This window comes from Galeopterus variegatus, unplaced genomic scaffold (assembly GCF_000696425.1).
Source record: "Galeopterus variegatus unplaced genomic scaffold, G_variegatus-3.0.2 Scaffold737, whole genome shotgun sequence".
Taxonomy (NCBI): domain Eukaryota; kingdom Metazoa; phylum Chordata; class Mammalia; order Dermoptera; family Cynocephalidae; genus Galeopterus; species Galeopterus variegatus.
In genome coordinates, this window is record NW_007726848.1 from 79,606 (window position 1) to 94,615 (window position 15,010).

The 15,010-nt window shown below is 38.7% G+C and overlaps 1 protein-coding gene across 3 annotated transcripts in view; it reads left to right on the top strand.

Moving 5' to 3' along the window:
- The window catches only part of ARL15 (ADP-ribosylation factor-like 15), a 410,068-nt gene that overhangs the window by 34,299 nt on the left and 360,759 nt on the right, over positions 1–15,010 (top strand). For 2 of the 3 annotated variants that reach the window (XM_008571945.1, XM_008571943.1), the window contains exon 3: positions 329–385. The exons of the other annotated variant lie outside the window; for it this stretch is intronic. In XM_008571945.1, the coding sequence (XP_008570167.1) occupies positions 332–385 (54 nt within the window). In that variant the 5' untranslated portion in view covers positions 329–331. The remainder of the gene's footprint in view (positions 1–328; positions 386–15,010) is intronic. 3 annotated transcript variants of the gene reach the window in all.

Below are 15,010 nucleotides of genomic sequence, written 5' to 3' on the forward strand. Positions count from 1 at the left end.
ATACAGACCGGTTCCCGCTCACTGGCTGAGCGAGGCGCAGGAGCAATGCCGAGGGTTGCGATCCCGTTGCCGGTCCCCGGTCCGGTACGGGGGCAACACTGAGGGTTGCGATCCCGTTGCCGGTCCCGGTCCGGTACGGGTGCGACACTGAGGGTTGCGATCCGTTGCCGGAAATGGAAAAAAAAAAAAAAAAAAAAAAAAAAAAAAAAAAAAAAAAAGAATATAGCAGATTTTCTTTAAAGAGGGAAATAGGAACGAGGGGGAATGAAGTCAGTTCTTTGGGACAAACATTTAGTTGTAATCTCTTATTCTTATTTTAATCTTATAGAGAATGTCTGAATGTATCCAGATCTCATTTGCTGTTTGTAGAATTGGCATTTACACGGTAAGCAATGTATATTTTTGTGGTACCAAATCTCATGAAAAAATAAGTGGAGAACCAAGTGTTGGAAAGTATGTGGAATGGTGGGAATTGTTTTCCACTGCTGGTGATAGTATGGATTTATACAACCACTTTGGAAAATAATAAAGGTGGATGTGAACATATTCTATGACTGAGCAATTCCACTCCTAGGTATATACCTTAGAGAAATTGTTGTGTAATTACAAGAAGATCTATGTAGGAAATACTCCTAGCAGAAGTAGTCATATGAACAAAATATTAGAAAATATGAATGTCCATCAGTAATAGACTGGATTAAATAAATTGTGGGATTTCAATTTAATGGATTTCCATATAGCAGCAAAAATATATGAACTAAAATGTGTGAGCTATAGATTATAACAGCATTCCAAAGATGTATCTCACAAACATAATATTCAATGAAAGAAACAAGTCACAGGGAAATACATAGAGTATGACTTCACTTCTACAAAGTTCAAACACAGCAGAACTAAGCAATATATTGTTTTAAAGTTACACATATTGGTAGATAAAAATTTAGATTGTGGTTACCACTAGGACAGCAGTTCTCAAAAGGGTGTGACTCTGCTCTCTGGGGATATATGGCAATGGCTAGAGACGTTTTTGGTTGTCACAACTGGGGGTAGTAGTGGTACACTACTGGCATCTAGTGGGTTGAGACCAGGGGGGTTGTTAAACATCCAACAATGCACTGGTTAAGCACTTAAGAATTATCTGGCCCAAAATGTCAATAGTGTGAGATTGAGAAACTGTTCTAAAGGAGTGGAGGGAAGGAAAGGACTTTGAAAGTATAGTAATATCCCAGTTGTTAACTTGAATGGTGGACATACAGTGTTTGCTTTGTTATTCTTTAAACAGCATATTTGCTTTATATATTGTATATTTCATATCACAACAAAAAATAAATATATTAAGGTGTTAGGGGATTTTTTTTCATGAGTCTGTGTCAGTTTACTGAAATGACTTGAGCCCATTTCTTAATTCAGGAATATGGGATTGTATGTATGTGGATGACCCTTAAAGGACTTTTCTAATCTTAAGATTCAGTGACAAAATGTCTTGACATTTTCCTTTTGAAGGACTAGGGAGGGGATTCTGAGACTGGAGAGGAGATATGGTGATGTTTACTTTCGAATACCAAATTATTTTCTAAGTAAGAACTTAAAAAGGTTTACATGAAGTAATTTTATTTCTCGTCTACCTTTCATAGAACATGTATACGTGTATATAAAACACTTAAGGAAATTGTTTAAAATGAATGATGCGAGAATTCTGAGTAAAAGATATGAGCACAGATTGTAAATTTCTTGAAGGCAGGACCCTGTCTTACGTTTGTCTTTGTATCCTTCACTGTACCTTGCACAGCATCTGGCACATGGCAGATGCTCAATAGCTATATGTTCAATTATATTAAACTAAAGTGAGCAGAGTTTTCTGTTTTGTCTTAGTTTGAATTTAAGAAAAAACAGCTTTTCTTTTTCTATCCCTTTGTGTTTTAGCTGCTTATATCAGTTTGAGTATTTGTCTCCAGTTAGATAAATAGGTTACATGGGAGCTAAACATGATTTTTGTTATTTTATGTGAAGTTACTTTGTGGGTATGATTTGGCATGCAAGAGATGAATTGGGGAATGTTTGTGAGGAATAACGGGGGAGGGAACAACAGAAGGTGGAGAGAGCTTCCAGACTGTGCCGTGGGTCTGATGTCTGTGAAGGGAGAGCAGGAAGGAAGGAGCACTGGGGAGGAAGAACTTTAGTGCAGTTCTTAGAAAGTCTGACTGGGTGAATTGGGATTCCCTGAGCAAAGTCGCCTATTACAGGAGTTCTGTGTTGGGCAGGCAAAGCCCTGAGTCCCATAGTTCTGCATGCTCATGCAGTGGCTGGCAGCAGCCCAGCAGAAACACAGCGTCAGCATGAATGCGATGGTGGATCCAAAGCTGTCGCAGCTGGAGGCTGTCAATCAGCTGTTAGCTGTGCTTCTGTAAAAGGGAGGTTTGAGTGGCACATCTCCATGGCTGTCACAGTGAGCCAATCCAATAGGGTATTTACATCTAGAACCTAAGGATATTGGGAGTGTTGTTATCAGGAATTGTGTGTGTTCATCCACGAGTACGTATCACTTTGCCTAAGCCTGATACTGCAGGTGTTCAGTCTCTGCTTATTTAATGAAAAAGGTTGGGCTGCAGACTTATTTTAAGGCAGATAAAAATTGTCCCTAAAAGGGGAGGGTGATGGTATGAAATGTGCCTCTCACAAAATTCATATGTTGATGCCCTTACCATTAATGTGATGGCATTTGGAGGTGGGACCTTTGGGAGATAATTAGTTTTATATGGGATCACGAGGGTGGAGCACTCATGATGGGATTAGTGCCCTTATAGGAAGAGACACCAGAGGGCTTGCTTCCTTTCTGCCATGTGAGGACCCAGTGTGAAGGTGGCCATCTGTAAGCCAGGAAGGGGACCCTCACTAGAACCTGACCATGCTGGCACCCTGATCTTGGACTTTTAGCTTCCAGAACTGTCTGAAGATAAATTTCTGTTGTTTAAGCTGCGCAATCTACTGTATTTTGTTGTGGCAGACTGAAGACAGGGAGGGAAATGAAAGCTTGTGAATTGTAAACAAAGAACATAAACCAGAAAAACTCTTGTTAGCTCCTGTTAAAAATAAATGCTAAGTTCTAAGTAAAATAGAAAATAGAAGAGGAAATTTAAAAAGATTATGTGTTAGTTTATGGGATAAGGAACAGTATTAGATGATTGACCTGTTTTGTTTTTCTCCCTAGGTGCTTTTAGCACTATTGATAAATAGCAGCTGATTAAGTACTTAAAACTTTAGGAGGAAAACGCCATATATTTTACATATTAGGAATTCACAGTCTGAAATAAGCAAGACCAAAATGGAACATATATGGGATAGACACACTGAAAACTTCAAGGGATAAAAGTAAATGTGCTGTATACAAGTGAATACATACTGAACTTTAAGCATTAAAAAGCTTAATAAATATTATTATTCAGAGACAACAAAGAATGTCCTCTGCATGCTGTCCAGTCTTGCCTCCAAGGTTTGGAGTGGACAAACCTTTCTCCAGACACTGAAAAGCAATGATGCTTATATAGAGGGCCTTAACTCAGAAAGATGAAGATAATAAATCCTACCTCTATTTTTCAGGTAGGAAACTTTAGGTACAGGTAGAACAACTTACACGTTGTCAGTAATGGAGTTATAATGGCTACTAAAACCTAAAACAAATTGAAACAATGAAGCAGAAAGAACAAAACAAAACTGTATTTAGAACCAAGCATATATGCTCCAAAGAGATAGCTGTTCTACTTCCTGTGATAGTGTGCATTCTCTTAAATGTAATACAGGGATGTATTCCAAACAAATGATTTAGTTTTTGAAACAGAAGGAGTCCTGTTACATGGATCTAGACTATTTTGGGTATTAAACAACATTTCTTTAGTTCTGGTCAGGAGAAAGGAGGGGATATAAATTTAGGCCAAGAGTTTATTACTACAATTGTATTTCTATGATTTTATGAAATTCTGGCAATGAAAACTGGCCATGATTAAGAATGTGATTTTGAAATGAACCTTCTGTGGTCAGTTGGTCAGGTATGGATGAACTCTGGGCCGGAGAGGTGCACAGGAGCATTGCTTAGGACTTCCCTTTGGAACATCAGGGTAAGTGCTCTCAAAGGGACCTGCATTTGCCCCCAGACTTCTCTGAGTTGGGAACTGCAACCATGATAGAGCTAGAAGAACAATGGTGGGCAACTAGCTGGTGCCAGCTAGAAGCAGGATGAGGTGGGATGATAATTTGAGCTCCTAGTGACCTCATCAGATTGTGAATTCCTTTGAACAACATTCAAAGTGGGGAGGCCCAAATGAATGAAGCCAGGGTCAGTTAATCTTATACCTCTCCAGGAATGTTACTGTTTCAAGCACATGCAAGCGACAGGACTGATTGATTGCTTTTTTATACTCAACAGTTGCATGAATTAAAATTCAGTTAACTGAATGAGATTTGAACCAAATAATACCAGGAAAATACCATACATGGTTACAGATTTTGGTTAGTAACAAGAGCTTTAAAAACTCTTAAGTTCGGCCGGCCCGGTGGCGCACTGCTACGGTGCGCTGCTTGGGAGCGCGGCGGCGCTCCCGCCGAGGGTTCGGATCCCACATACAGACCAGTTCCCGCTCACTGGCTGAGCGAGGTGCGGGCGCAACACCGAGGGTTGCAATCCCGTTGCCAGTCCCGGTCCGGTCCGGGCGCGACACTGAGGGTTGCGATCCGTTGCTGGACACGAAAAAAGACAAAAAAAAAAAAAAAAACCCAAAAAACTCTTAAATTCTTCTTTTGCCTTTACAGAAATTATTGACTGCTATTTTACTAGCAGAGAAAGCATTCATCCTTCAAAACAATAACAGAGTTAGAAAAAATGGCATCCAATTTCATCTTGAGATGAAGATTCACTCAGTAATGGGTAGAGATCATTCTTTTATCTAGGTATAAGATTTGCTTATACCTACCACACTTCTCATATTCAACTCCTGTGGCTTCTTTTTTTCGGGGGAGGGTGATAGGGAGAGCTACTTTTGTGGTTATAATAACATGGCAAAACAATTGTGTATGATTAGTAATATTGTTATTAATAATGCTGTTTAATAGTAATACTATTAATAACATTGTATATTATTAAAACTGCTTATTTGAGTCTAGCTCTTTAGGTCTGGGCAAATCTTACCCTAAACTTCAGTTGAGTTATTACAATATATAGTGCTACATGTAAAGACACTATTAGTTTACTATGGCTTCTATAATAAATTACCACAAACTTTGTGGCTTAAAACAACAAAAATTGTCTTATAGCTCTGAAGGTCAGAAGAGTGAAGAGGGTTTCATTGAGCTAAAATCAGGTGTTGGCAGAGCTGTGTTCTTTCTGGAGGTTCTAGGGGAGGATCCATTCCTTGCCTTTTAGAGATTCTAGAGGCTGTCTATGTTCCTTGGCTCATGGTGCCTTCCAGCAATGGCATCACTCCAACTTTTGCTTCTGTTGTCACATCTCCTTCTCTATGACTCTGACACTCCAGTCTCCGTCTTTATTAAGGACACTTGTGATTAAATTTGGCCTACCTGGATATTCCAGGATATTCCTATCTCAAGATCCTTAGTCACATCTGCAAAGTACCTTTTGCCCTGTAGGGTAATGTATTCACAGGTTCTAGGGATTAGGATGTGGACATTTTGAGGGTTGTGGTGCGGGGAGCATTCTGCCTACCACAAACACCAAACAGGAAAGTGTAGAGGACTCAGTAAAATCTGTCCTAGAGGGAAAAAAATCAATGTAGGCAAGTCCTGATGCTGGATTTAGAATGTCATCTTCATGTATAGCACCAAAGTTAAAAGCTTGTCAGAAAGACTGGAAGTCCTCCACATGAGCTCTGCAAATACTGGCTCTAGCAGCAAATTAAAGAGCAGTCAATGTAGGCAAGTCCTGATGCTGGATTTAGAATGTCATCTTCATGTATAGCACCAAAGTTAAAAGCTTGTCAGATAGACTGGAAGTCCTCCACATGAGCTCTGCAAATACTGGCTCTAGCAGCAAATTAAAGAGCAGGTTTAACATATGACCATTGTGGAGAGGAGTGGTGTTGACTTTACCTGTTTATTACTGTGCTCCTTGAAGACTCCAGCATGAACATTTATTATAAACTGTGGAATGTTGAGATGTCTACAGTCATGATAAAGAAATGAAAAGCTCCAAGACAAAGTGAGGCACACCTTAATTTAAAAAATTCAGCTTAATTGTAGACTTTAATGGAGCAGAAAAGAATTAAGACATTGGTTTGGCTTTTTTAATAAGCCACTTTATTTTGGTCTTTAAACAGAATAAGTTTCTGTCTCATAAAAATCCAAGCTGGTATTCAGTTTGGAGTCTAGCCCTTTGCTTCACGAGTCCATTAGGAAATCAGGTTTCTTCTAGCTTGTTCTTCCATTGCTTAGGTTATTCTGCTCATGTGCAGGCTGCAGGTGGCTCTCCAATAAACTGGAAGTTGCAGACATCATTTCCCCTCACATCCCAATGTGACTTAAGCCAGAGCTATGAAAGAGGCTGGGGAATGTTTGGACTCTGCTAGGGACCCAAGACTCTGAGGGTTCTGTTCGTAAAGGGGAGAAAGGAATGACCACTGGGGACAATTAGCTGTTCTTAAGGAAATGAGCTAAGGCAGGTTGATCTGAGGTTCAGCCATCAGACAGTGCAGCGTACTGTACAGTGTGTAAAACAGTTGTCAGTGTTGCGTGCAGCCATTGTCAGGTACACATTGAGTGAGCACACAGTGTGGCAGCAAGAGCAGTTTTGTGTGACAAATCCAGCTTCTGAGACTGTATGGGCCAAGATATAATCTAGTGTTCTATTTATGAATAGCAATATCATGTATGCATTTTTGCTCACAGACACACGCACATATGTGATTAGCATTGTTCCTGACAATTTTATTTTGGGTGGTATAAATGAGGACTTATATGCATTATAACCTAGGAAGGGAGAGTTTAGGATTGCTTTCTTTCTTACCTTTAATAAACAAAATTGTGTTCTAAAGTAGAGTAGACTATCTGGCTAACGTTGCTAACTTTCCTGGTAGGGGAATTTAAAGTTTTAGGATTAATGAATCTTTTGAGAGCCACAANAAAAAAAAAAAAAAAACCCAAAAAACTCTTAAATTCTTCTTTTGCCTTTACAGAAATTATTGACTGCTATTTTACTAGCAGAGAAAGCATTCATCCTTCAAAACAATAACAGAGTTAGAAAAAATGGCATCCAATTTCATCTTGAGATGAAGATTCACTCAGTAATGGGTAGAGATCATTCTTTTATCTAGGTATAAGATTTGCTTATACCTACCACACTTCTCATATTCAACTCCTGTGGCTTCTTTTTTTCGGGGGAGGGTGATAGGGAGAGCTACTTTTGTGGTTATAATAACATGGCAAAACAATTGTGTATGATTAGTAATATTGTTATTAATAATGCTGTTTAATAGTAATACTATTAATAACATTGTATATTATTAAAACTGCTTATTTGAGTCTAGCTCTTTAGGTCTGGGCAAATCTTACCCTAAACTTCAGTTGAGTTATTACAATATATAGTGCTACATGTAAAGACACTATTAGTTTACTATGGCTTCTATAATAAATTACCACAAACTTTGTGGCTTAAAACAACAAAAATTGTCTTATAGCTCTGAAGGTCAGAAGAGTGAAGAGGGTTTCATTGAGCTAAAATCAGGTGTTGGCAGAGCTGTGTTCTTTCTGGAGGTTCTAGGGGAGGATCCATTCCTTGCCTTTTAGAGATTCTAGAGGCTGTCTATGTTCCTTGGCTCATGGTGCCTTCCAGCAATGGCATCACTCCAACTTTTGCTTCTGTTGTCACATCTCCTTCTCTATGACTCTGACACTCCAGTCTCCGTCTTTATTAAGGACACTTGTGATTAAATTTGGCCTACCTGGATATTCCAGGATATTCCTATCTCAAGATCCTTAGTCACATCTGCAAAGTACCTTTTGCCCTGTAGGGTAATGTATTCACAGGTTCTAGGGATTAGGATGTGGACATTTTGAGGGTTGTGGTGCGGGGAGCATTCTGCCTACCACAAACACCAAACAGGAAAGTGTAGAGGACTCAGTAAAATCTGTCCTAGAGGGAAAAAAAATCAATGTAGGCAAGTCCTGATGCTGGATTTAGAATGTCATCTTCATGTATAGCACCAAAGTTAAAAGCTTGTCAGAAAGACTGGAAGTCCTCCACATGAGCTCTGCAAATACTGGCTCTAGCAGCAAATTAAAGAGCAGGTTTAACATATGACCATTGTGGAGAGGAGTGGTGTTGACTTTACCTGTTTATTACTGTGCTCCTTGAAGACTCCAGCATGAACATTTATTATAAACTGTGGAATGTTGAGATGTCTACAGTCATGATAAAGAAATGAAAAGCTCCAAGACAAAGTGAGGCACACCTTAATTTAAAAAATTCAGCTTAATTGTAGACTTTAATGGAGCAGAAAAGAATTAAGACATTGGTTTGGCTTTTTTAATAAGCCACTTTATTTTGGTCTTTAAACAGAATAAGTTTCTGTCTCATAAAAATCCAAGCTGGTATTCAGTTTGGAGTCTAGCCCTTTGCTTCACGAGTCCATTAGGAAATCAGGTTTCTTCTAGCTTGTTCTTCCATTGCTTAGGTTATTCTGCTCATGTGCAGGCTGCAGGTGGCTCTCCAATAAACTGGAAGTTGCAGACATCATTTCCCCTCACATCCCAATGTGACTTAAGCCAGAGCTATGAAAGAGGCTGGGGAATGTTTGGACTCTGCTAGGGACCCAAGACTCTGAGGGTTCTGTTCGTAAAGGGGAGAAAGGAATGACCACTGGGGACAATTAGCTGTTCTTAAGGAAATGAGCTAAGGCAGGTTGATCTGAGGTTCAGCCATCAGACAGTGCAGCGTACTGTACAGTGTGTAAAACAGTTGTCAGTGTTGCGTGCAGCCATTGTCAGGTACACATTGAGTGAGCACACAGTGTGGCAGCAAGAGCAGTTTTGTGTGACAAATCCAGCTTCTGAGACTGTATGGGCCAAGATATAATCTAGTGTTCTATTTATGAATAGCAATATCATGTATGCATTTTTGCTCACAGACACACGCACATATGTGATTAGCATTGTTCCTGACAATTTTATTTTGGGTGGTATAAATGAGGACTTATATGCATTATAACCTAGGAAGGGAGAGTTTAGGATTGCTTTCTTTCTTACCTTTAATAAACAAAATTGTGTTCTAAAGTAGAGTAGACTATCTGGCTAACGTTGCTAACTTTCCTGGTAGGGGAATTTAAAGTTTTAGGATTAATGAATCTTTTGAGAGCCACAAATGTTCATCCTAATGTCTGTTTATACAGTGAAATAGTTACATTGTGAAATACATGTTTCTTTCTTTTTTTTTTTTTTTTTATTCAATCATGTTTTGAAACTGGAGCCCAGGCAAGACCAAGATAATATCTGTTTGGCTTAGGTGTTTTATTCTCAGGAATGCAGAATGTATCCTTTTCTCTCAAGATCAAGACTCCTCTGCTTGCAGACCTTTGTGACTGCAGCACAACTCCGTTAGCTGGCCTTTCCTGTTGAGTCTGACCTAGATAGAACCTGCTGTCTTTCTACCCCCAAACCTGTGCATGCATGTGCTCCCTTTGTCAGGGACTGCCACCACAACCCATCCAGATGCCAAGCCAGGAACTGGACTCAGTCCTCAACTCTCCTCTGCCTCTTCATCCTATAAGCCCCCAAGTTCAACCTCTCCCATCCTAGTCACCTCTCTTCTCCACCATTACCCAGGCTCTGCCACCCCCATTCCCTGCCTAGGAAGACCTAACAGCTTCCTTTGCACTCTGGAGACTATCACCAACCAGAGTGCTTATGTCACACTGTCCTAGAATAGCCTGGTAACTTTTTTCCTAACTCATGCCTCACTGTAAGCTCAGCGAGGGCAGTAGTGACCATGTTAGTCCATTTCTCTGATCCCCTGCCCCCAGCATCTGGTGGTTCTTCACCACCGTCATCATCATCATTACCACTAACATTTAGAGAGCACTCATTAAGTGGCAAGCACAGTGCTAAGGCCTTTCTAGACAAAGTCATTGAACTCTCTACAATCTTATGAAGAAGATACTGTTATTATTCTCAGTTTACAGAGAGAAAACTGGGGTATAACATGGTTAAATATCTTTTCCACATGGTGGAGATATGATTTAGAGCCAGAATTTGATTCAATATATTCTGAGTTCTGAGCCTTTAGCCACCACGCTGTACTACCTCCATAGGGTAGAAGTTCAATATGAATTTGTTGAATTTAATCTAGAATAGTTTCTCAATATATTTTTAGTCTTTTATTCCTTGCCTTTTTTAGGAGGCCAGGCCAATCAATTATTTGCAGAATGTCTCTCAGTTTAGATTTGTGTAATTTGTTTCTTCGTGGTTAAATTCAGGGTAAACATTTTTGACATTGTATCCTTTTCAGCGCATTTCAGTGCATCTCATTGGGGCACATGATGCCGGTTTATCCCATCACTGGTGATTTATTTCAAGTTCATAATTTCTAAATTTCAGAGGCTGATATTTTTTGGCCTTACCCAAAATTCATGGACTATTCTCTATTTAGAGCCTGTAATATCCCCTATGTGTGCTATTTTTTCCTTATATCCTGGTAGCATATTTAGAGGTCAGATAAGAAACTAAGTTTAGTATGGCTTGCTGAACTTCGGAATGATTTTAGAATCATAATATTTTCTTCTAGATGGAAACATAGAGGGTACTTTTTCCTTTATATGGATTATAGCGTTAATTCTATCCTGGGTAGTTCTTTTGGTCAGGCTGTTGCCTTTGAAGGCCAAGTGTTAAGAATTCAGCTTTTGTGTGGTCCAGCCAGCTTCGTTCTGTTTCACTGTCAGATGGCCATCCTCACTCTGCCTGCTGCCTTCACTTTCAAGGGTTAATGGTGTGAAATAATGGCTATGACTATATTACTAGTAGTGGAGAAGAAATTCTAATTATATGTTCTATCATAACTAAAATTTATAGATGAAATACAAAACTTCTCATCTCCTGATTGCAGATATCCTAATTTAAAAAAAAAAGACAAAAGAGAGAGGGAGTGGGAAATCGACTGGTTACATGAGGATCATCCTTTACAAAGGACCTTTGTGAAGTTTCTCTTGGTAATTATAAATTGTAGCTGTGTGGTTGGAGGGAGAGGCTCTTTTCTTGATAAGAAACATTTAGAGTTATTCGATTTAGGAATTTAAAAATCTTTTGATTTTCCAACTTAAATGACATGGTGGCCCTTACTTTTTGCCAAGAGTATATTTAACTGATGGAAATTTCCACCCTAAGAAATGTGCATTTTTATGTTATTTCTTTTCATGGTTATTTGGTTTTGTTTCCTTGACAAATGTTTTGTGTTTGGTCCTCAGGATTAGTACTTTTCTCTTGATAGGAAGAGTGATTTGTTTTCATCAGTGATTAAAATAAAAATTATTCAAGAATGCAGTCACTAGCCAGGATGTGGTTTACTCACATCCATAGCCTGGGAACAAAATTACGGGCACAGCCGATAGATTAATATTATGGAGGATTTAGTTGACCCTGGTGATGATTTAGCCTTCACTTTGTAGAACTCAAATTAATTTAAACAGTGACTTAATATGTTACACCAAGTGAATCTGAATGAGAGGCTTTATGCTTATTTCATACTGTAGAGAATCAATCTGCATCCTCTGCATTCCTTTGGGTTTAGCTAAGGCTCTGGCATGCAGTAGGTGCTTAATAACTGTTGACTAAGTGGGTATACAGTTCTTTGGGGTGGGGAGAACAGAGTGCCTTGCCCAGGCTACAGGAGGCTTTGGAATCTCTGGCTCTAGCACTAAGCACACATTAACAGATTGTGTGTTTCTGCTTGGAAGGACCCTGAGGGCAGGAGTTGCTTGTTTTGTTCTCTGCTGTATCTCCAGGGCCTAGGTGAGTGTCTGGCACGTTGCAGGTGGTCAGCAAATATTTGTGGAATGAATGAATGAACAGACCTCCAATCAGTGTGTCAAAACTGGAATACATGCTCCTGGAGATACACAAGATAGATGGGCAGTTACAGGATTGTAAGGAAATTAGTGTTCATTTGTGTGGATTCTCCTTTACTATCTCCCCTTTCATGACTGCTTTACTTCCAGTTAGGAAAGACACTACTCTCTCTCATCCTCAATCTTAGTGCATTACCCTCAGATATAAAAACCGCCAGGGCACAAAACAAAGGAAAAATTCAAAATATGGTGTTGGTGTTGAGAAAGTGAATGACTCTAATATGACCAGGTAACAAACCATTTTCAGATGTTTGCTTTTTGCTTTCACTAAAATAGAAGCAAATATACTTAAATCTTAAAAAATTTTGATGTCATGATGTGACTTTTGTCCTGTAACTAGGAAGAAGTCAAAAGAAGTCAAAAGAATTGAAGTTTTGAAGTCAAAACTTCTATTTCCATCTACTTATTTATGAGAGCAAGTTTCTCAGAGTTCATATCTACATATAAAAGTACGAAAAACAGGAATAGAGTTGATGCTGAACCATGTCATTCTAGTGCTAAGTAATAATCCTCTATTATTGCATATTTGTTTTGATCAACTGGACCAATAATAATTTTAGAAACACAATATATAAGAAATTTTTTTTTTAAATTTAGAACTTATCTGCTGTACGGCCAAGGCGGATTTAGAACTTATGGGCCGGCCCAGTGGCGCACTGCTATAGTGCGCCGCTTGGGAAGCGCGGGGGCGCTCCAGCCGAGGGTTCGGATCCCGCATACAGACCGGTTCCCGCTCACTGGCTGAGCGAGGCGCGGGAGCAACACCGAGGGCTGCGATCCCGTTGCTGGTCCCGGTCCGGTACGGGGGCGACACTGAGGGTTGCGATCCGTTGCCGGACACGGAAAAAGACAAAAAATAAATAAATAAAAAATAAAAATACACTGAGGATTGCGATCCGTTGCCGGACACGGAAAAAGACAAAAAATAAATAAATAAAAAATAAAAATAAAATAAATTTAGAACTTATGGTCACAAGAAATTTAAAATCAGAGATGTCAATTATATACACAGTTCCTTTGCAGGAAAGCATGATAGTGACTAGTAAAAGATTTACAAGCATAAATATATATTAATATTAAAATTCTCTCAGGGATATGGAAAAAATATATGAATTCAAGAAGAAAAGAATAAAGACAAAAAGATGTAAGACTGAAGAGCTTCTTTGTGATATTTCGGGAGCTTTTCATCCATGTAAGAGTGGGATTGTCAGCTTTATTTATAAATGTAGATATTTACAAGTTGGAAAATATGTCCTTTGCCACTTGTCAAACTAGGTGTCAACTTAAAACTTTATAAGGGAGTATATAGCTTTGAGAAATAATTCAGAGGGTGCTGGAACAAAAAAGTTTGATCACTGCTTTAAAACACAGTTCTTGTAGCTCCATTCCCAGTAGTGTGATTCTGTAGGTCTGTGTTGGAGCTCAGGAATCTACCATTTAATAAATATCCAGATGATTCTGCTGCCTAATAATCTTTGAGGAACATTGATACAGGGAATGCATGGGTTGCTAATTAAAGAGTAGCTGGAAACATTAGGCCCCTATAGTCCAAGGAGAGGAAAAGTGATAAACTGATGAGATTTAAAAGCATAATATGGTATATCCAATCAACAAGTTAAGGAACATAAATCAAAGTAAGTACAGATGCACAGAAATATTCTTTTTGCTATAGGACACATGGGAAATTATCACTCAGTTTATTTTCTTACAAAGTATAAATATAATCATAATAATAAAAATACAAAAAAAGGTCAAGAAAGCTTTACAGTAATAAACAATGCAACTTAGTAAATCCTTGGTATATCCCCAATCTTTGTGAAACTCTTGGTCAACCTCAATATATATCAGCCACAGTATTCACACTAAACTCCAGAAAGCAGTTTCTCTCTCTCTCTTTTTTTTTTCTCCTGGTGTACTTTGCCCATGTATTCATTCATTATGTAGCACTTGCTATGGCTCTGAATAGATCTGTCACCTTATAGGATGGGAGCAGATGGCCTCAGAGTGTTTATGGAGACACCTGTGTATTCCCAGTATCCAACATGGGGAATGAATGAATGAGCATTATATTGTGGAGGTCACTACTAGCATGTAAAAATCACTTGATATAATTAGAAGCATAGTTTTGAATGGATCATTTGAGATGCTGCATAATCTCTTTTGCTCTTATGGTGACTAGAATCAAAATACTCCAAGTTAATTTCAGTATTATAGAGCAAGATGTAAGGTGATTGCCTGTGCTTTCGAATATTTATTCTAATTGAAATTTCGTAAATGACAGGATATGATTGTCTAGTTTTTCTTTGGAAACTTGACCTTGTGACCATAAAAGAACTACTTTTTTGTCTACCAGAAAATGGGGCCAACTCCTTCCTGTTTCTCATCTGTGTATGTGTGTGTGTGTGTTTGTGTTTTCATCGTTAGTAATGTGATGGCAAGAAGCTTGCTTTTTTGGGTTGTCTTCTATTGCTGCTTTGCTGCTGCTGCTGCTTATTGTTTTTTAGGATCTCACATGATTTTCTTCTAAGTTCATTCCATATTGTGACTTTCCAAGATTTTCATGATGTCTTGAGGATATCACAGTTTTGTTATTCTAGGGGCATTTCATTCTTTAAGTTGATTGCTTGTATTTCTAAATGTTGGCAGTTCAAATTCTCATTTCTCTTGTTTCCTTTATGGTCAGTGAAGGTTATATGGTTTTCAGCCCATATGTGAATCCAAATTTAAATACTGAATAATTAAACTTTCAGTTGGAATAACAGAAATCCACTTAAGCCAGTAAATATAGACGAAGAATTGATTTTCCAGATTCTGGGATTTCTCACCAAAATCTAAGGGCAAGGACATGCCCATACTCGGGAAGACTTGGACCTCAAACTGGGAGGCATTAGGGA